General features: G+C 33.8%; 1 protein-coding gene and 1 long non-coding RNA gene across 2 annotated transcripts; both read left to right on the forward strand.

The window, feature by feature from the left end:
- Nucleotides 1-1,537: 1,537 nt before the first annotated feature.
- LOC132560892 (uncharacterized) lies at nucleotides 1,538-6,350 on the forward strand. The gene is made up of 2 exons (XR_009554676.1): nucleotides 1,538-3,869; nucleotides 3,959-6,350. It is a non-coding gene; the product is annotated as an uncharacterized LOC132560892 (long non-coding RNA).
- Nucleotides 6,351-6,935: 585 nt separating this feature from the next.
- LOC132560932 (probable methylmalonate-semialdehyde dehydrogenase [acylating], mitochondrial) lies at nucleotides 6,936-20,945 on the forward strand. The gene is made up of 15 exons (XM_060225635.1): nucleotides 6,936-7,038; nucleotides 8,970-9,023; nucleotides 9,895-9,969; nucleotides 10,158-10,319; nucleotides 10,691-10,769; nucleotides 11,313-11,467; nucleotides 12,052-12,199; nucleotides 12,396-12,460; nucleotides 13,281-13,337; nucleotides 14,126-14,185; nucleotides 15,704-15,833; nucleotides 18,181-18,362; nucleotides 18,492-18,671; nucleotides 19,579-19,677; nucleotides 20,028-20,945. The coding sequence occupies exons 1-15, from the start codon at nucleotides 7,000-7,002 to the stop codon at nucleotides 20,127-20,129; spliced, it is 1,587 nt and encodes a 528-aa protein (XP_060081618.1). The 5' UTR covers nucleotides 6,936-6,999; the 3' UTR covers nucleotides 20,130-20,945.
- The last annotated feature ends 2,649 nt before the right edge of the window (nucleotides 20,946-23,594 follow it).

Raw genomic sequence — 23,594 nt, forward strand, 5'->3', positions numbered from 1 at the left:
GTTTTCTTAAAATTGGGTTTAGTGGGTGTGTATTTTGTTTATTTACTTTTGAAGTACATTTGTAGCTACAAAATGAGTGTATTTGCTATTCTTGGCTTTATTTTACAGTTGCAAAAGATACTGGTAAAAGTATATATATATATTTAAGCACTCATATATAGTACAAGTGTAATAACAAACATGTTTTATATTATGCTTTTAAGTAAATTTTGAAAATATTTAAACTTGTATACTTGTCATAATGCACACCACTTTATCCAACACAATTTTGGTTAATTCAACAAAATTTTTACCTTGATTTATAAATGTTGAACAAAATCCTGTATAAAACTGATAAAAGTAGGCAGTATAACAAGGTGTAGATGCTACCTCAGAAACAGTTTAAAACTGCAACCTTAGCATTGTATAATTATAGTGGTACGATTTTACATGTATAATGGAATTAAAATTCATAGTCTACAAAAAGAAACAAAAACAATCCAAAGGAACAAAATTTAAATCTGAAGAAATCCATGATGATTTTATATGCTGTTTTGTGGTAGGAGCTTCTTGTATTTTGCAATCAGTGTGTAAATCACTCTTGTACTGAACTCTGTGCTCTCATCTCAAGTGACTGTCATCTGCAATAGTAAAACAAAATCACTATTGTTAGGAATTACTGGCAATATCTTTGAAAATTAAAGGTAAATGTTAGACATTGCATTTGTAAATGTACACTGTATACCAGCCAAGGTACAATAAATTCTAGAATAATGGTTTTCTATTGAATTATAAGGATTAATCTCATGACCTGATAACTTGATTTACCTGATAATCATGCATCTCTTATTCAGAAGCGGTAAAATTACACTACTAGAAGAACCAATCAAAGTTAACGGACTTGAATACTATTCATACTAAGCATTTTATAAAAATACCAATTGACTATATTTTATAAAATGAAGTAAAGTAAATTAGATGAGATTATGTGATTGAATGGTTTTGGTGTCATTGAAGATGCAGGAATGATCTATTATGAAGGAACATATTTTATTTAACTTGTAGGTGTTGTACATGAGACTATATTGTCTAGAAAGTACATTGTGTGTGATCAATTTCTTGTATAGATACCAGTAATTTTTACATCTAAATTACTGCTGCAGATCAGGTCTACTGATGATATTACACTTCAACAATCTGAACCTGTTGTTAATGTACACATTATTTTTTAGAATTTCATGTTTTGGTGCTTTACAACACAGATTGTTTATAAAACTCCGGAAGCTTATTTTGTCTTTAGCTTGGAATTTGCTGTTGGTACTTGTTATTTTATGTGTATAAGCCTTGCAATCTTATGTTTGACTGGTATATATATCATATATATATTTTTTTTTTTAATGTAGAATTTAGCTGAGAAGGGAACGTACATATTACATTGTTGGTGATCATAAAATGAATTTGGTATTTTGTATGTGAATTATTCTCCTTATTATGACCTCGGTACATGTATTGTGTAAGAACATTTGTATGCTTGCCAATAGGTTGTATGTACATATATAAAATATATATATACTGTATATACAACTTATTGACATGGTTTTCTTGTAGGTTATAGCTTTAAATTTGTTAAAATATGTTCGCTTACATGAGAGAAAATGGGCTTGCTGATATTGTTTATAAGGTAAGGTCCTCAGAAGTTATAGAAAATGTTGATATTTGGTCTGATTTGTAATGTTTTAACTAATGTTATTGTGCCATTTACAAAAACATGTACATCGAAATGTGTGGATAAGTAATTTACATGTAGTGGGTATGATATTATGGCTTTTGTTTAAGGTATTATCGAGTTAGAGCTGAGAAGATATTCAGTGTTGATGAACAGTGCATATATTTAGATCTGGGAAGTACTGTGTTGATGTTTTTAGAATTGAGAATAAATCCTGTGTTTCAGAATATTTTTATTTCACAAATAAAAGTACAATATGTATCATGCGACAGACAAAACCTATACTAGCCCTGTCCTTATATCACTATAAACAATACTCTGAAGATGAAATAGGATTGATTTTTTAGAATTATATAATTGGGAATGTGGTTAAGAGAATTATAATTAGTTACAATATATCTCCAAATTAATAATAGAAGATAGAGGGATTAGTCAGTCTATACTGACTCTATCTATTAAGACACTTCCATTATAAAGTGATTATAGGCAAATTAGAACTGTAGCCGGTTAATTTTTTTAAAAATGTGGTTACCTTATCTAAACATGTGATTTCTCTGATGTATGACAAGACTATATCTAACATAAATTTATTTACATCAGTACTACTTATTTGAAGGTCACATAAATTAATGAAATAGTATAATGCAGGTTAGAAATGAGAGTTCTTTGGTTAGTACAGAGAGAACAATGAAGATAAAAAGTTCTCAGACTTCCTTTAAATAACCACACAGGCAGACAGGACTATCAGTTAAATGAGAATTAAACTAGTCAGAATTTGAAGTTATTTACAGAAAGTTGACATAATATTATATTTTCTATCACCATGGTATTTGAAGATATCAACACATACAGGTTTTACAATGAAATTATTATGATGTAAAAATTCCCTCTTTAAAGTTTTGATAGATGTTAGAGAAGGAAATAGACAGGCTGGATCATTTCATTTTGCCATAAGAGAAGGGAAGAATCTATTACTTATGAATGTGTTCTTGATGTGGTAAATTAAATAATCTATGGTATAAGAGGATGTAATTATCAATGGTATTCCTACTTCCTTGCATATTGTAATTTTGGCTGGATGAATGTAGTATAAATAATCTTTCTATCACGCCTGAACTTCAACATCCTTAAAATACACTTTTTCATAAATGCTGTTAATATGGGTAGACCAGTTTGCAGATTCTATAAAAAATATTCCGAAATATTTATAATGGGTAACATTATTAATTACACAATCGTTTAGAAAAAGGTCAGATTGCAAAAGAGAAGTTCTATGGTTTGATTTGGATTAAAAATAATTCTCCATTCATTGGCCAGTATGGAATTTTTCGTAAGGTTGACAATTTTTCAATTTATACCAAAAACCATCATGCCAAACTCTATCAAATGCTTTACTTATGTCGCAGAATATGACATTTTGAAGATTAAGTACAGGTGCTTCACAAGAGAAGTAGAGACCCCTTTGATGAATTTCAGAGGGATAATATCAGAGCCTGCACGTTTATTAGTGTTAAGAAGATGAAGTTGATTTGTAATATTTTGTTCTGTAATGTCAACTGTTGAGAAGTTATGTTGCTGTCTGGGTTGTCTGCAGGTAAATCATTAGCATCGTTTTTCAGTTACAGAGATAGATAAAGTCATTAAATGATTCAGCTTTTATCAAGGGGATGAATTTTTAGCTCACCGTTAATAACCAAAGTAGTATTAGCAACACTTATATTTTGAAGATTAATGATAGATTTTACAACATGCTGACATTTACCAGGTGTAAAGATTTGTCTATAAGTGATTATTGAAGTTTAGATAGATATTTTCTTTAGCCTCTCAGATCATGGAAATCGCTTGGTTTCTAGTTGAGAAGAACTCTTACATTGATATATTTAGAATTGAGAAAAAGTCCTGTGTTGTTGTACATGTATTTAGAGTTGAAAAGAAGTCCTGTGTTAATGTAAAAATATTTATAGTTGAGAAAAAGGCCTGTGTTGAGGTACATGTATTTAGAGTTGGAGAGAAGTCCTGTGTTGATTTACAGTACCTGTGTTGGTGTAAACATGTCAAAAGTTGAGAAGTTCTGTGTTGGGGTACATGTTTTTATAGTTGAGAAAAAGGCCTGTGTTGAGGTACATGTATTTATAGTTGGGGAGAAGTCCTGTGTTGATGTACAGTACCTGTGTTGGTGTAAACATGTCTAGAGTTGAGAAGTTCTGTGTTGGGGTACATGTTTTTATAGTTGAGAAAAAGGCCTGTGTTGAGGTACATGTATTTATAGTTGGGGAGAAGTCCTGTGTTGAGGTACAGTACATGTATTTAGAGTTGGGGAGAAGTCCAGTGTTGAGGTACAGTACATGTATTTAGAGTTGAGAAGTCCAGTGTTGAGGTACAGTACATGTATTTAGAGTTGGGGAGAAGTCCTGTGTTGATGTACAGTACATGTATTTATAGTTGGGGAGAAGTCCTGTGTTGATGTACAGTACATGTATTTATAGTTGGGGAGAAGTCCTGTGTTGATGTACAGTACATGTATTTATAGTTGAGAAGAAGTCCTGTGTTGATGTACAGTACATGTATTTATAGTTGGGGAGAAGTCCTGTGTTGATGTACAGTACATGTATTTATAGTTGGGGAGAAGTCCTGTGTTGATGTACAATACATGTATTTAGAGTTTACCTGTCTTTATGATATTACTTATTATCCTATTATCTGGATATACAAAGAAAATGACCAGTAGTGTAACAGGTTGTAACAGAGAACCTATATCTGCATCACTACCAAAGCCAGCAGCGTAACAACATTTACATCACTATCACAAAGAAGCTCCAACATCTACATCACTATCACAAAGAAGTTCCAACATCTACATCACTATTACAAAGAAGTTCCAACATCTACATCACTATCATAAAGAAGCTCCAACATCTACATCACTATCACAAAGAAGCTCCAACATCTACATCCCTATCACAAAGAAGCTCCAACAGCTACATCACTATCACAAACATCTACATCACTATCACAAAGAAGTTCCAACATCTACATCACTATCACAAAGAAGTTCCAACATCTACATCCCTATCACAAAGAAGCTCCAACATCTACATCCCTATCAACACCATAAATTTATAGGTAAATAGGCCCTTACTTTCGGAAAAATCCATCCAAATCTATTGCTCTTTCACTATAGAATTGTCAATTCCCAGTAACAAGCCCACCTTGCTACTTATATGCTACATAAAAATTTTCAGGGAAAATACAGTTGTCGCCATGTCCATCCGTCCATCCTTTCGTGTCCACAGCACAGTATGCATTGATCATACGAAGGTGATGTGCAGTATACCAAATTAAGGGCCCCAACCATTTATTTACAGAGTTATTGCCATTAGTTAAAATTTAGCGTCTAGAGCAAAACTTTGTTAAAATTTCTTGTCTGGAGCATAATTTTGCTTGGTTTTAAGGTAGGATGTATACATCAGCCACCCAAAAGCATGGTGCAGTGTAGCAAAGTTGGGGTAAATGACTTTTCAGTACAGAGTTAATCTTTTTTAACTAAACAACAAGAATGTTTTATAAGTTGATGTCTTTTACTCTGTAGAAACTGAGAAAGCATTCAATGCTACTTTAAAAGTCCAGAATTTGTTTCATAACCTATCTGTTAATGTGATAGTAAAGCTGGGGCATAGTTATTTTTTTAACCCTGGTAAAATAGCTGCAGTATATAACTTCTTTTTAGCTCATTCTGTTGAGCATTAGATTAGTAAGTCAGGGGTCACACGTTCAAATTCTAACTGAGGCATTGGCACCCATTTAGGGATTCATATAAAATACTACGCAATACTCTATCAAGCATAACTGTAACCCTGTAAAATACTTGCTGCAATATACCTCTCAGGTAGAGATAACTTCTCATTAGCTCGATCAGTTGAGCATCTGACTAGTAATTAAGCCAGGTCTGATGGGTTCGAGTCCTAACAGGGGCATGGAAACACTGTTACTTAGTCTTCATTCTACTGTATTCTTGAAACAGACTGTGTAAAAGTTACTTTTTCAGGATGTATGATTTCAATTACATCCAGAAGAATTAAGTTTTGCTGATATAATAAAAATTTTCAGCTTTGGTTAAATGTAACATCAACATCATGGTCCTAACTAAATGAAACATTGGTGATATATTTGAAGTTTGCCTCGATATGCTTTGGTATTGTCATTCATTGTAAAACTTATTTGATATCTGTGGTGTGTGTAAAATGGAGATTTGTTTTATGTTAACTTATCTGGAATAATTGTTATGTTTTATTGTTGAATTTTATGTTTACTCTAATCAAAGATAAACTACTGTGTGGTTACAGTTGTTTTCTATAAAATGTACTTGCAATAAAAAATGTCACAATTATGCTGGTTTAAACATGTATGCCTGGGTTGTTATGTTGCTCAATACATACATAAAGAGTCAATATGAAATAAATTTGGTATCTCGCTGGTCAAAAGAGCAAAACCTAGGTTATCAATATCATACCTTGTAATTTGGTTTTTAAGGTTTGATTTTCAATTATTTATCATTTCTCACATTTGCCTTTTGCAATGATGCATCACAACAACCCAGGTACCACTGGTTTTACAAAGGGAAGAAAATAAATTTTTAAATAATTGATATGGAATTGTGTTGTTATTTTTGTAAACCTGCAACCTACTTGAATCTCAGGCAGATACCAAAGGAAACAAACCACGAAACTAGACACTGTCGCCTGCGAATATAAGACACCAAATTGCAATAAGATACAGAAATAATTGCAACAAAGGTAACACGTGATCATTTTGAAATCATTCAGCATTTTACTTCTGTTTGTTTCAAAAGATTAAAAACTGGTTTATAACACCAAGGCCTTAAATTATTTCTCCATCCCTCTATTTAACACGTATATCTCCGATATACGTCCACGCGTATGAATCGTGTGTAAATTCATTCACATTTGTAGGTCTATCTGTGCTACATCACTGTAAAGGTCGTGATCCCAGTTCATGATGTAGCATAACCTAATTACCGGGTGTTTACTTTTGAATTTTCGGTAGAAACTATATATACATCGTTATAGCTTTATCTTCAACTAAATACAAGCCAAAAAATATAAATTCTTTCCGTTTTATCGCTTATCATGCAGTTGGTAATTTAGAAATCCTTAATGCCGACAGTTGATTGGTCACGCCCCCAAAACCATTATTCGCCCTTGACCTTGGAGCCTGATAGCTGGACCGGAGTATTTGCTCGCCAGTAGCAGTTATCAAACACTCGCACAACAGCAATGTCAGCCTCCCTTCTCCGTAGCGTTGTACGCCGAGAGGTAAAACAGTGTTGAGAACACGTTCTTTTTATGATAGAACGATTGGTTTTGTCATACCATGGAAGCTAGGTATGGGCACGGACTAAGTCAGTGCTATGAACAGAGAGGAGACGTCTCTGCTATGTAGATGCTACTGTAGATGTTGTCAGTTATTGGACTAGGTACTGTATATGTAAGGGCTTATCAAAATGTGTTATGCACTGATTTACCGTTCCAGCACTTTGAAAACACATGTCTCGATGGAAACTTATCATGACTGGTCAGTTGCTATACAATCGTAATTTAGTTGAATCATGTTTAAGCCAAGACTGACAGTAGATACGAGCTGCAATGTACAGTGTATGATGAACAAAGGTCAACATGATTCTCAAGTCCCAACATATCGTATAACATATATATAGTTGCTTGTATAGAAGATACCACATGTGTTGCCAATTGGTTACAAAATCGGAATACAAAACTTATGTAACAGGGGCGATAACTCCATTGTCAACCAGGCATAATTTGTAATAGGAAAAATTGATAAGAAATACCCTGCCACCGCCAGTTGAAGTTGCAGTAGAAATTTATTTTTGTGTAAACCTGTTTTATATTTGCAGTAAGAATTAGGCTAGTGTAAAGTCAGTATTTACTGATGATTAATGTGATCCATCACTTCTGTGTTTTTGCACAGAGAGATATTGAAAACTGAAAAGTCTTGAGCTGAGTTTTACAAAAATCATGATATTGTGATTATTTTTCTTCCACACTGGTCTATTGTAAGGTATTAGGTTATCTGACCTGAAGTACCAAGGTGACCAATAGTCATCATACGTTGTCCGACGTCGTGTGCTATCTGCTGTGGGTCATGCGCCATGCTTGGTGTGTAAACTTTTCCCTTAAAACTCTACTCCTCTTTCATGCCATGATGGATTTCAACCAAGTTTTGTCTGATGCATCATTGGGTGAGGTTATCATTTCTGAAATTCAGAATTCTGATTTGACCCCTATGACCGGACCCCCAAAGGGGAGGTGCTAAAATTAGATTTAAAATCCTACTCTTCTGTCTGTCTGGATTTCAACAAGCTTTGTCCTGATTTATCAGTTAGGGTAGGCAACTATTTCTTAAATTCAGAAAGTTGATTTGACCCCCAACTTAATATGAATGAACTTGATCCACTCGAAAGGGGTCAAATACCAGTATGTTAAAATCTTTTAATTGATTTTCTCTATAACCAAATAACCCAGGTTGCTGATATTGGGCCAGTAGCATGCTTGGATTTAGGGCTTCCCAGTTTGTTAATATGAATGACCTTGACATGCTTTCAAGGCCACAGGTGTCAAATATGTTAAAACCTGTAAAAGACTTCTTCTCAAAAACCAAAAGGTCCAGGATGATGACATTAGGCCAGTAGCATGCTAGGATATAATGATACCAACTTGGTTAGTATGAATGATATTTACCCACTTTCAAAGTGTTTCTGTGTCAGGACAATTATGTGACATCACAGTAACAATTCACTGACGTAATGTCAACAATTAAATCATGCCAACAGTGTGAAGCATTAGGTGAACTAAATCACACACAAGTACCAACGGTAACCCTCAGGAAAAGATGTTTAAATTGGGAAACACTCCGCAAGCCTTGTGTTTACTATCTTAATCATCTTTCCCTTCAGGTTGAGATAATGTTATCTCACCTCCTAAAGGATGAACGATTCTATTAATCTTATTGTGAAGGATGAGTTCAAAGTATGAGCTGTGTTTTGGCTGGACTTGATAAACTAAATCTGAACAACCCTTAACATTATTATTGTTTTCATCTCCCATAATGGTTTCAGAACTCTTCCTTTGGTCAACAAAATACCAGCTCTTTCATGCTTATTTTCACTATTTACTGCACGTTTGAAGTTTCTTGTATCTTGCTGATTTCAAAGTTTTGCTTCTTTTAGGTGCTTGCTACCCAGACAGTATGGAGATGTTCCAGAGTGTACGCCAGCACAGTGGTGAGAAATGTTATTTAGCATTTACTACAATGATCATAATGTAGTGTATATTTATATCTGAGGTTTATATAACAAATTGTCAGCAGTTATTTTGTTTGTAGATTGGTAGTATCTAAATCACTATGTCACTCTGACTAGTTTTACATTTGCTAATTGTGTTACATCATTTTTTACCGTTCTGACGGAGATGTAATTTATATTTAGGTTAGTAGTGCCCTTATTCAAGCATATCTATAAATGTAATTATCATGGTGGAGAATTCCCTACATGGGCACCCCCTGTACCATTTAAGGAGTACCTACTAGCCAGCAGCAGAAAGTGCACTATTGTTCACACCAACATGTTTTGACATTATCTGTAAACAACTAAAAAGTTCATGAAAACAAATCCTTTAGGTTATTTAATTAAATATAGATTTGAAGGTCATTTTGGACATTTATAATAAACATAGGGATATTGTTCTTTGTCCTAATGTTGATACACATTTTTAACACTAACCAAAATTTATATATCTTTACAGCCTACAACAATTTATATAATGTAATTTATATTTAGGTTAGTAGTGCCCTTATTCAAGCATATCTATAAATGTAATTATCATGGTGGAGAATTCCCTACATGGACACCCCATATACCATTTAAGGAGTACCAACTAACCAGCAGCAGAAAGTGCACTATTGTTCACACCAACATGTTTTGACATTATCTGTAAACAACTAAAAAGTTCATGAAAACAAATCCTTTGGGACACTTAATTAAATATAGATTTGAAGGTCATTCTGGACATTTATAATAAACATAGGGATATTGTTCTTTGTCCTAATGTTGATACACATTTTTAACACTAACCAAAATTTATATATCTTTACAGCCTACAACAAAGAATTTCATAAATGGAAAAATGGTGGAATCCAAAACTGACAAATGGATTGATGTGCATAACCCAGTGAGTCATATCACCTGAATACATGTACCATATTTCTCTCTTAAATTTAAATGAGTGAATTTCGTGACAAAAAAAACAAGAAGATTATTCAAGTACAGTGTACACGTATTTTGCTTTAAAACGAAATGGCAGTGTTGATGTAACTTATCCAAACTTGACAATTATATCCTAAAACATATGTTATGTAGGCTACTAATGAAGTAGTGACAAAGGTACCAGAGTCAACACAGGATGAGATGCAGGAGGCAGTTGCCGTGGCAAAGGAAGCATTCAAGACCTGGCAGGATACAACTATTCTTACTCGGCAGCAATACATGTTCAAATTCCAAAGTATCATCAAGGACAACATAGTATGTATGAGAATGTGTGTTGGATGTGGGTAACAATATGATGTGGCTGTAGGTTTCTGAGATAATGTATTCAATATGAGATTGTACAACTTAAGAAAAACTGTCTCTTTGGAACTAGAAGCCACTAGGAACATTCATGTGGGGTTTATATTGGGACTGAAATAGGAAAAGTGTTTAAGTTTACTTAAAACATGAATCTCCCTGACAATTAAGATCCCCAATTTCACTATTTTGAAATAAAAAATAATTATAGTACATTTATCTGGAGAATTTAATATTTGTTACAAATATGTCAGAGATTTTATATTGAACATATATTCTCTATATATATGATTTGGTTCACACTGTTGACAATGTTCGTTTAATTACAGTCATCACTGGCCAAGAACATCACTTTAGAACAAGGCAAAACCCTGATCGATGCTGAGGGAGATGTCATGCGTGGATTACGTAAGTTTTGTCTTTGAAAACTAAATCCAATTTTATGTATCATCAAGAAATTGTAGATATAATTAATTGTAAACCTTGTTACCCAGGGTATGCCAAAGGTGTAAGGAGCATATTTTCTAGGGGAAGCTATACCAACACATATATAAGTTATTGTTATATTTTAGAAATAATTGTATATTTGGTTTGCTATGGAGATGCTCTCCATGTCATTTCTTTTTCTGTTACCATGGAAACAGATTAGTCAAATGATGCTAAAATACTTAAAAACATCAACAGCAAAAGATGGTCTACATTAAAATATCTGTAAAATTGGTGGAATGGGGATAAAACCTATTATTGTAATGCTTGCACACACATGTATATAAATATATATATATGATTGTGTGTTTTTCTTTTTAACAGTGGGGAATTGATATCATAATTGTTTATATCAGTAAACACTCAAAGCAAATCACAAAATCACACATTAATTTTTTAAAAGATTAAGGATTAATTAAGATTCTAGAGTAAGCTGATTTCTGATGAACTAAGTCTTGTTTACAGAGGTGGTAGAGCACTGTTGCAGTATCCCATCCCTTCAACTTGGGGAAACCTTGTCTGGTATTGCCAAAGACATGGATACCATGACCTACCGCATGCCCCTCGGAGTAGTCGCTGGAATTACACCATTCAACTTCCCAGCCATGATACCACTCTGGGTAAGTACACTACAGTTGTGATAGCACTCTGGGTAAGTACACTACAGCTGTGATACCACTCTGGGTAGGTACACTACAGCTGTGATACCACTCTGGGTAGGTACACTACAGCTGTGATACCACTCTGGGTAGGTACACTACAGCTGTGATACCACTCTGGGTAGGTACACTACAGCTGTGATACCACTCTGGGTAGGTACACTACAGCTGTGATACCACTCTGGGTAGGTACACTACAGCTGTGATACCACTCTGGGTAGGTACATTGCAGCTGTAATACCACTTTGAGTAGGTACACTACAGCTGTGATACCACTCTGGGTAGGTACACTACAGCTGTGATACCACTCTGGGTAGGTACACTACAGCTGTGATACCACTCTGGGTAGGTACACTACAGCTGTGATACCACTCTGGGTAGGTACACTACAGCTGTGATACCACTTTGAGTAGGTACACTTCAGCTGTGATACCACTTTGTATAAGTACACTACAGACATTCATTTATGATATAATTAGGTCAAGAAAATCAGACAGTTGGAAAATGTTTTAAGATGTTATAATATACTAATTATGTACTCACAGATGTTCCCCATGGCCCTTACCTGTGGTAACACATGTGTCATGAAGCCATCAGAGCGTGACCCTGGGGCGTGCATGATGTTGGTTGAAATGGCTAAGGAGGCAGGTGTACCAGACGGTGTAGTTAACGTCATCCATGGCAGACATGACTGTGAGTACTAAATAATTTATTTTTTTTATTCAAAATATTAAGATATATTCAATGTAACCAGTATTTTAATCACTATATATAGTATAACTTTGAATCACATTTCATCTAAGACACATTATGACCATCAGCATGGTTCTGGATTAAGTGGTGTGAAGATATCTTACTCTAGAAGTAATGACACGTAATTATTTTTCAGCGGTAAATTTCATCTGTGACCACCCTGATATCAAGGCTATCTCATTTGTGGGCTCTGATCAAGCTGTAAGTATATTGTTATATCTGGTCCTGATGCTACTGTATCTAGTCTTATTGGTTTATGTTGTCCTGATACATCTGTATCTAGTCCTGCTTGATTATCTGGTCCTAATTCTTCTGTATGTAGTCCTACTGGTTTATCTGGTCCTAATCCTTTTGTATCTAGTCCCACTAGTTTATCTGGTCCTAATTCTTCAGTATGTAATCCTACTGGTTTATCTGGTCCTTATCCTTTTGTATCTAGTCCCACTGGTTTATCTGGTCCTAATCCTTCTGTATGTAGTCCTACAGGTTTATCAGGTCCTAATTCACAGGTTTATCTGGTCCTAATCCTTCTGTAGGTAGTCCTACTGGTTTATCTGGTCCTAATTCTTCTGTATGTAGTCCTACAGGTTAATCTGGTCCTAATTCTTCTGTATGTAGTCCTACAGGTTTATCAGGTCCTAATTCACATGTTTATCTGGTCCTAATTCTTCTGTATGTAGTCCTACAGGTTCATCTGGTCCTTATCCTTTTGTATCTAGTCCCACTAGTTTATCTGGTCCTAATTCTTCTGTATGTAGTCCTACTGGTTTATCTGGTCCTAATTTTTCTGTATGTAGTCCTACTGGTTAATCCTTATACTAATGTATGTAGTCTCTCTGAGATACCTGGTTCTTATATTGCTATATCTAGTCATATCGCTGCTGGATATGATCCTGTAATTTTAATCATGTGTATACATTGTTTTTTATTATTTAAACAGTACGCCTAGGCAAAATAATGTTTATTTTCCTATTACTTTACCTTGTGGACATTCCTAACACATGTAACCTACATTTTACAGGGTTCATACATTTATGAGAGGGGATCCAAAAATGGTAAAAGAGTCCAGTCCAATATGGTATGTAAATTGTTTTATATATAAATTTTCAGCAAACGGTAATTTTATATCCATTGATAATGTTAATTAACACAGCATAAGTGTTGTCATAACATATATAAGTCTTAAATAGAAAGCAAAACATTGAAATGATTAAGTTACTGTGATTTTGTATGAGATAGATTTATGAAGTTTACAAACTTTATTTATTGCAAAAAGCACGGTTGCAGCAAATATATCTAAATCACTGTATATTTCTGTAACTACATACAGTCTGTGTAAAATATGGTAATCAGTGGAGATTCCTTTGTCACTACAAGTGATGAAACGATAATGGTATATAATCAATTATCTAACTGTTTAATGTCATCCGTAAATTTTCAAATTCATCCATACCTCAATATTTTCTAGTGTTTTAGCAAAAACTGCATTCTTATTATGCATAAGATAAGAATAAAAGATGCAAATTGCCAATGATATTCATTCTTATGCAAATGTTATGTAAGTGAGATATTTTAGATTAAAGTTACAAAGAAAATATTACTGCAATAGAGTATGCATTCACTTTCTTTGAATATGGAACACACAGCCAACTGGTTATGTAATCAGTAAATTACATCGAAAAGCCTATCATATTTTAACCAAAAATCAATTATGAATTTTAACCAATTTACAATCACTAGTTACCACTGCCCTCTAGTGAAATCACTTTATAGTTAATCATATTTAGTAAGAATGCTTATATAAATTAAGATCACAGCATTTTGGTATATAAACCAGTAGATATTATTTGCATTGTTTTAACGCAGGGTGCTAAAAATCATGGTGTGATTCTGCCTGATGCCAATAAGGAAAACACTCTGAACCAGGTAAGTCTACAAAGATCTACAATTATGATAGGAATGATGGAAATTAACACTTTCTTTATCATCGAAATTGTACAGTTAGGAGGAAAGAACAGTATATTTACTTCATTCTGTTTATAGTGGTTCACTTCCAAAGCTCTTGTTGACTATATTACGTTTATAGTGGTTCACTTCCAAAGCTCTTGTTGACTATATTATGTTTATAGTGGTTCACTTCCAAAGCTCTTGTTGACTGATATAGATTAATAAGCCTTATCTGTAATGATAACAAGATGCCTCACTGCGTTGTTAGTGTTTTAGCTTGATATTAAGAAATATCTGATAATGTTATTTCATAATGCTGACCCCTTTGCGAGACGGTATAAAGTAAAACCAACCCTAACAGAACTACTTGATCATTATTTTTATGCCTTTTCCATTGCATGATCACAAGCATATAGCCCCTGTTCAATTTTGAGTCTGATCTGAAGAGAAGATTGCTGACAAGCAGCTATTTTGGACTTTGACCGTTGAAGTATTTTGTAGCTACTCTTCAAGAAGCACTGACTGGATATTAATGAAATTCGATGTGTATCTGGAGGTTCCTCTTGGTCCCTAGTTGTGCCCATTTAATCTTTAGTTTGATCCTGGGAAAAAAATGGCCAAAAGACGACCATTTTGACTCTGATGAAAGTACTGGAAGGATATTTCTCAATCCTGATGTATCATTCATTTTTGAGACTGATCTGGAAAACAGGTGACCATCTATGAGAAATTTTGAATAGGTCTTTCGTTTCCCCTTGGTCCCTAGTTGTGTTCTTTTAATTTTGTACTGACCAGAAAGGCAAAATGGCTTAAAATGACTTATCTATCACTATATCTTGGGAGGTACTGGATAGAGCTTTCTCAGATTCCATATTTAGGTTCCTCTTGGTCCCTAGTTGTGCCCTATTGTTAGACTGACAAGGAAATTGAAATGACTGACAGGTGGCTGATGTATATATGTGTATCACTATTTCATGAGTTATACTGGATTGATCTTTCTCAAAATTCATATGTAGTTGTATAGGTTCTTCTTATTTCTTAATTGTGACCCTATGATTTTGGACTTATAAAAAGAAATATGGACAAAACATATAAAAAGAAATATGGGCAAAGCAACAACCATTGTGGATTGGACAGTTACGAATTATTATTATTATCTCTTGAGAGGAATTTATTTATTTTTATGTGATCAAAAGCAATAACAATGGAAATTGCAAAATAAAAACAAATCAAAATAAAACCCTAGTAAAGTCAATAACAGTTCCAAACTTAGCCTTTGTTGCTGGTGGGGCATTCCTATCACTCAAGACACAACCAGTCTAAATCAGAGGTTAAAAGTCTCTGATTGTTTTTCTTACTTTTTCTGTGTTTTTTATTGTCTACATATACTTCTCCTACAGCTGAGTTTGGTCATTTGATGTGGGACTGTTCACATCAGTAATTGTCGAGAGTGCTATTGATACCTGAGTGTTAACTACAATTAACTTACTTTAACAGTTGGTTGGAGCAGCGTTTGGTGCTGCAGGACAGAGATGTATGGCCCTGTCAACAGCCATATTTGTTGGGGAGGCCAAGGAATGGATTCCAGAATTTATAGAGAAAGCCAAGAAACTCCAAGTCAATGCAGGTATGGTGACAGAAACAATGGAATTCTCACATCAAATCAGATAAGTGAGCATATATAATGTGTAATACAATCAGGTAACAATATATTATGTGTACTGTAATCAAGTAACAATATATTATGTGTAATATCATCAGGTAACAATATATTATGTGTAATATCATCAGGTAACAATATATTATGTGTAATATCATCAGGTAACAATATATTATGTGTACTGTAATCTGGTAACAATATATCATGTGTAATGTAATCTGGTAACAATATATGATGTGTAATGTAATCTGGTAACAATATATTATGTGTAATGCAATCAGGTAACAATATATGATGTGTAATGTAATCAGGTAACAATATATGATGTGTAATGTAATCAGGTAACGATATATTATGTGTAATGTAATCTGGTAACAATATATTATGTGTAATATCATCAGGTAACAATATATTATGTGTAATGTATCAGGTCATGTGTAATGTAATCTGGATATATTATGTGTAATGTAATCAGGTAACGATATATTATGTGTAATGTAATCAGGTAACGATATATCATGTGTAATGTAATCAGGTAACGATATATCATGTGTAATGTAATCAGGTAACGATATATCATGTGTAATGTAATCAGGTAACGATATATTATGTGTAATGTAATCAGGTAACGATATATTATGTGTAATGTAATCAGGTAACGATATATTATGTGTAATGTAATCAGGTAACGATATATTATGTGTAATGTAATCAGGTAACAATATATCATGTGTATGTAATCTGGTAACAATATATTATGTGTAATGTAATCAGGTAACAATATATTATGTGTAATGTAATCAGGTAAAAATATATTATGTGTTCTGTAATCAGGATATTATGTACTATGTAATCAGTTAACAATATATCATGTGTACTGTAATCTGGTAACAATATATTATGTGTACTGTAATCTGGTAACAATATATTATGTGTACTGTAATCAGGTAACAATATATGATGTGTAATGTAATCAGGTAACAATATATCATGTGTAATGTAATCAGGTAACGATATATTATGTGTAATGTAATCAGGTAACAATATATTATGTGTAATGTAATCAGGTAACAATATATTTATGTGTACTGAAATCATATATATTATGTGTAATGTAATCAGGTAACATGTATAATGTAATCAGGTAACGATATATTTATGTGTACTGAAATCAGGTAATGATATATTATGTGTAATGTAATCAAGTAACAATATATTATGTGTTATGTAATCAGGTAACAATATATTATGTGTAATGTAATCAGGTTACAATATATTTATGTGTAATGTAATCTGGTAACAATATATGATGTGTAATGTAATCTGGTAACAATATATTATGTGTAATGTAATCAGGTAATGATATATTATGTACTATGTAATCAGGTAACAATATATTATGTGTAATGTAATCAGGTTACAATATATTTATGTGTAATGTAATCTGGTAACAATATATGATGTGTAATGTAATCTGGTAACGATATATTATGTGTAATGTAATCAGGTAATGATATATTATGTGTAATGTAATCAGGTAAAAATATATTATGTGTAATGTAATCTGGTAACAATATATGATGTGTAATATAATCAGGTAACAATATATTATGTGTAATGTAATCAGGTAACGATATATTATGTGTAATGTAATCAGGTAACAATATATTATGTGTAATGTAATCAGGTAACAATATATCATGTGTAATGTAATCAGGTAACGATATATCATGTGTAATGTAATCAGGTAACAATATATCATGTGTAATGTAATCAGGTAACAATATATTATGTGTAATGTAATCAGGTAACAATATATTTATGTGTAATGTAATCAGGTAACGATATATCATGTGTAATGTAATCAGGTAACGATATATCATGTGTAATGTAATCAGGTAACGATATATTATGTGTAATGTAATCAGGTAATGATATATTATGTGTAATGTAATCAGGTAACGATATATATGTGTATGTAATCAGGTAATGATATATTATGTGTAATGTAATCAGGTAACAATATATTATGTGTAATGTAATCAGGTAACAATATATTATGTGTAATGTAATCAGGTAACAATATATGATGTGTAATGTAATCAGGTAACAATATATTATGTGTAATGTAATCAGGTAACAATATATTATGTGTAATGTAATCAGGTAACAATATATTATGTGTAATGTAATCAGGTAATGATATATTATGTGTAATCAGAAAAAGAATGTATACATTGAGATATTGATTAGTAGATGACTATCGTATTGTTTGTTTGTATATCTAATATGTTGTCTAATGACTTACCATCAGGTCATGAACCAAATGCTGACCTGGGTCCCCTGATTTCACCTGCGGCTAAGCAACGTGTCCTTGACCTCGTACAGTCTGGGGTAGATGAGGGTGCTGAAATCCTACTTGACGGGAGAGACTGTCGGGTGAAGGGCTACGAGAGGGGAAACTTTGTTGGTCCAACCTTGTTACACAAGGTCAAGGTAGGACTTCTATAGAATATAACTAGTTCTCAGCAGATCAATATCATTGATTTTCCCAATTTTTTTTTCTTTTATCAAAGTAGAATAATGATATATAATAACAAATTAACGAGATGATTTAATTGACAGCCTGAAATGACATGCTACAAAGAGGAAATCTTTGGCCCTGTCCTGGTCAGCATGGAGGTGGACACATTAGATGATGCTATTGATTGTATCAATAATAATCCTTATGGAAATGGTACTGCCATCTTCACAACCAATGGAGCAGCAGCACGCAAGTTCACCATGGAAACTGACGTGGGTCAGGTCAGTATGCTACATCTACCAATATAGACATATCTGTAGGAACATTGAGTAAATAATCCAAACCTTTGAATTGTCCAATTGTCTGAGATGTAATTAAAATCCCTTAAGGAACAAAGCCATTACACTGATGACAAGGAATTTTCAAAAATATCAACAGTGAACATGACTCAACAATCATGGATATAATAATTTGGACTAGGTACCTATGAAGAAACATTCATATGTCTTGACTAATAGTTCAAGTCATTCACTTGGTACCAATATAGACACATTTGTAGGTACATAGAGTGATGATCAAGACTGGTACTGACATAGACATATCTGTAGGGTACCTTGGTGTTAATGTACACATCCCAGTATATTTGTCCTTCAGTATGTAACTGTATTGACAGTTAATGTCAATGTACCCATCCCGGTATCTTTGTCCTTCTGTATGTAACCGTATTGACAGGTTGGTGTCACTGTACACATCCCAGTATCTTTGTCCTTCAGTATGTAACCATATTGACAGGTTGGTGTCACTGTACACATCCCAGTATCTTTGTCCTTCAGTATGTAACCATATTGACAGGTTGGTGTCACTGTACACATCCCAGTATCTTTGTCCTTCAGTATGTAACCATATTGACAGGTTGGTGTCACTGTACACATCCCAGTATCTTTGTCCTTCAGTATGTAACTGTATTGACAGGTTAGTGTCACTGTACACATCCCAGTATCTTTGTCCTTCAGTATGTAACTGTATTGACAGGTTAGTGTCAATGTACACATCACAGTGTCTTTGTCCTTCAGTATGTAACCATATTGACAGGTTGGTGTCAAAGTATATTTGTCCTTCAGTATATATTTATATTGACAGGTTGATATTATGATGCCTCTCTCCTTCAGTATATAACTATATTGACAGGTTGGTGTCAACGTTCCCATCCCAGTGCCACTGCCTATGTTCTCCTTCACTGGTTCAAGAGGTTCCTTCAAGGGAGATATGAACTTTTACGGAAAAGGGGTGAGTGTATGGTACCTTGTTAATAGAAATGAAGAGTTGTACTTTGATAAGACATTTTAAATGATCGACTGGTTCACTTGAAGCTCTACATTCAGAGCGATAGAGTATGATAAGGTTTAATATCTCATAAATGACAGATGTTTGATGTTCCTTTTATATTAGAATAAGATATATTCTGGGTATTTAAATAATATTATCTTCCATAAAGTTGGGTATAAGAAGTTCATAATGCAAAGAAATTCAGTTTGTGTCCTTGATAATCATTGATTTTAATAGGTGTTATTTTTCAAACTACTGAGGGGCTACTGATCAGTTACAATGTTATATTTTATTATTTATCATTGTTGCAGGGTATCCAATTCTACACTCAGCTGAAGACTGTCACACAGATGTGGAGGGCTGACGATGCCTCCATCGGACAGAAGCAGACAGCAATGCCCGTCATGCGATAATAGAGTTGTCGTAATGAGGAGAATGTCAGAGTGTATCAGATGGTTGGAAGACTTGTCCAGTTGTGATAAAAATGTGCCACATTTTACACCTGTTATTGCTAAACATTTACATCATTTTTAGAAATAGAAGCTTGTTATATTATACTCTTTATCAGTCATGCGTTATAGGGTTCCTCAGCTTTTGTATCTATGACTTTGATAGACATTTACTTGAATTTGTTTGTCAAAGAATAATGTGACTACTTCCTCACTCAAAATTAACTTTTTGTGTTCCTTCCTTACTGGGAAGTTATATTCATTTATGATTTATACATTTTTCTGTAGTTTTTGCGAAGTTATTTTTTATAATGATTGCAAACATTGCATGATTTACATGAAAATCAGCCCTGGTTTTCTCAAAATTTCACAAACACTGGTATTAAGATAGTTCATGAATCTGCTATTTCTTACCTTCAGTAGAAAACTCTTTAGAAATCTCCTTTAACAATGTTCTTTTTCTTCTGCACAGAAATGAGTGATATTGAGAATTGCTGAAAATGTGTGTGTGTCACTTAATCAGAGTTTCTGTCTCATTGTCTAGAATGATTTCATGCTGAACAAAATACATGTATATACATAATCCTCTAATTCAATAAAAGGGAGCTTCTTACTAGGAAGAAATTCCTCAGAAAACAGAAAAAGATTCTGTGTGTGTGCTGTGCTGGCTAGTGTAACTGATCTCTTAAACGGGAACGTTATGAGGTATATTGTATATTTAACCAAAAGAATGCACGAAATGTTGACATGTATTTTCAAAATAAACAGTCACATGCCTTAGCTGTTTTTCTTTTTTTCAACATGGTATTGGTAAAGGTAAATTGTATTTTTTCATGGATTTTCATGCGTTTTTCTGAAAACAAGAGGCATAGAGGGCCTGCTTTGCTAACTTGGATATACTGTTTGTAGTCATATTGCAAAGATTTACTCATTTTAGGGTACATCAACTTGCCCCTCTATAAATTTAGCTTGCTTAGTTCCACATGTTTTGTAGTAATTTTCCACGTGTATTGATTAGTTGACGAACTCAACTTTTCATTTCCTCTATTTAGCTTCTTTTAGTCCCTGTGACTGCTCTTTTAATCCATTTACACTTCCTTCCAAATGTCATCATAGTTCCTTTATTGGGGGCGGGCCTTACATCATATGTACAAGGTATATCATGAACCCACTTAACAGATTTTGTTGTTATTGACACCATAGCATCAAGGTCTACACCCATTAAGAATTTGGTGGTCAAGGTCAAATGTCAAAGGTCACCCTTGACCACTTTGCAAGGTGGAGGAATCTCCAAGAGAGCCCTTGCTCAATTTATGTTTATTAAGAAATAATTTAAAGATGGTAAATTTATTTTCCCATTTTGACTTTGCCTCTCTGTCCCTAAAGGCATAATTCCTCTGTTTATACACCATATGGTCCCTTTTACCATAGAAACTGCCGACCAAATCTGATTTAATCCCAGTATTTAAATTGAAGACTCTGATGAGTTACTTCTGTTTAATGATGATCCAAACCACCCATGATAAAAATTCATTACCAGTTCAAGTCTAATGGAGTTTTAAAATAGAAAGCTGAACACCAAAAGCCACAGCATCACCAAGCTCACTGGTCCTAACACAGTAAAACATATGTAAGAAAATGACATTAAAAGCACACTTTGTGTGAACAAGTTACCTATAAATGGCACCTTCTTGTCAGCACCAGTCACCATTTAAATCCCGGTGGATTACGTCAAAGGATCAAACGTTTTATGAAGTCATTTGAAAAAAAGCACACCGACAAATAATAAAAAAAAATACAGCACCAGGGGCCTAAACGGTCACCTGAGTGAAGTGGCAAACAGAAAGAATTGGAAAGAATGTGTGGTAAAGAGAAGAGAAAATGAGAAATTCTATTGTACAGGGACAGAGCATTTTTTTCTGAAGTTGAAACACGTTATTTTATTACTTTCATGACACAATAGTAACTTAATAACTAATAGTAAGCTTCTGGTAAAGCACCTTAAGATCCTTCCATTCTTGAAGAGTATTTGATTCTACCATATTTGGGTAATGAGAAGAAGATTTTTGAATTTTTTTTGTCAATTTTACCATTATGGCCAAGCCTCTCAGGCCCTTTGGGGATAGGGACTATATGATTTACAATTTTAGTTTACCTTTGACCCTCTAGGGTTTCTTCAAAGTTTCTTTGAAATCATTTCGGAGGATTTCCAGAAGACGCCAAACAGTTTAAAAGGGATTGCAATGGGTCAATGGCAATGTATCGGGTGACCTTAAACTTTGAGAATATACAGTATAATAATGGAAATTCACATCTTTGAAAATAGATCATTTGAGCAAGAAATGGGGGAAATTATTAACGCCTTTCTGATTTGGAATAGTTGAAACTGAATGATTGTGTGTGTCTGTATTCCAATTTCCTGTTCGTCGTCATTCCTAAAACAATTCTTGTTATCGCTATTTCTTAAAGAGTACTGGATGGATCTTTTCAAATTTCAAATGTAGGTTTGTCTTAAATGGTCCTTGATGTGCCCTTTTAAGTTCAAGACCGAGCATAATGAACAAAGTCACTGATAGGCGGCCATCTTGGATTTTGACAATGGACGATTTTGTCACTATTCTTTGAGAAGCAACTCAATGGATCTTTTAAAATTCATATGTTCGCAATTTTCTCTAGTTTAAACTTTTTTTTCAAATCATTCCACTCTATAAATTAACAAATTAATGACGAAGGGATTGTTTTCGTCTGTTGGCGATTCAAGCGTAAACAGGAGTGATTCCTCCTTAAGACGGAGACCAACCTTCCACATTGCCAATTCGTTTTTGATATTCGTTGCATGTGAACTGCTAATTCTAATCAAGACTCCTTTCCTGGAGTCGTCTTCTGATTTATGAGTTTCGGGAAGTCGTCTTCTGAATTATGAAAAAGGTTCCTAATAAGTGTCTCCATAACAGTCTCGGTCTCAAATTTGAAAGGGTACCACTAGGGATTAAGGGGACCCGTACATCAAAATTGTATTCCTGATATCTAACGTGATCGCCCGTCAACCATTGATCAGTCTTAAGAGCGCACACCACTAATGAGTTTTGAGAAAGAACCTCCCAATCGACTGCTTTTCAACAACTGCAATTATCAAAATACAAGATGGCCGCTTTTCAGTCATTTTTAAGCGAATAATTGAATGGTCACCTCTATGGACCAACGGGAACCAAGAAAAACCACCATCTGATATTTGTGGACTTTAACGTGTCCCATGGGGATGTCCTTTCTATGTTTTTGCAAACAAACGTTTTCAGAACAATTATTTGCTCCTAGCAGCCTTTTTGTGAGTGTTACTAGCTTGATTATATTTCTGAATTTAATTTCCAAACCATTGGTTACTAATTGGTTTTTCCCGAATAATGATATAAGGCATCTTTTGAGATAGTC

This window comes from Ylistrum balloti, unplaced genomic scaffold, assembly GCF_031769215.1.
Source record: "Ylistrum balloti isolate Yb309-2 unplaced genomic scaffold, AGI_CSIRO_Ybal_v1 Utg371130, whole genome shotgun sequence".
In the NCBI taxonomy this organism is placed as follows: domain Eukaryota; kingdom Metazoa; phylum Mollusca; class Bivalvia; order Pectinida; family Pectinidae; genus Ylistrum; species Ylistrum balloti.

Bases quoted from the DNA above. Each gene is read 5' to 3' on its own strand.
- LOC132560932 (XM_060225635.1), top strand. From the start codon at position 7,000: ATGTCAGCCTCCCTTCTCCGTAGCGTTGTACGCCGAGAG. The intron at 7,039-8,969 runs GTAAAACAGTGT...TGCTTCTTTTAG, and splicing joins GTAGCGTTGTACGCCGAGAG to GTGCTTGCTACCCAGACAGT. The intron at 18,363-18,491 runs GTAGGACTTCTA...TTTAATTGACAG, and splicing joins CCTTGTTACACAAGGTCAAG to CCTGAAATGACATGCTACAA.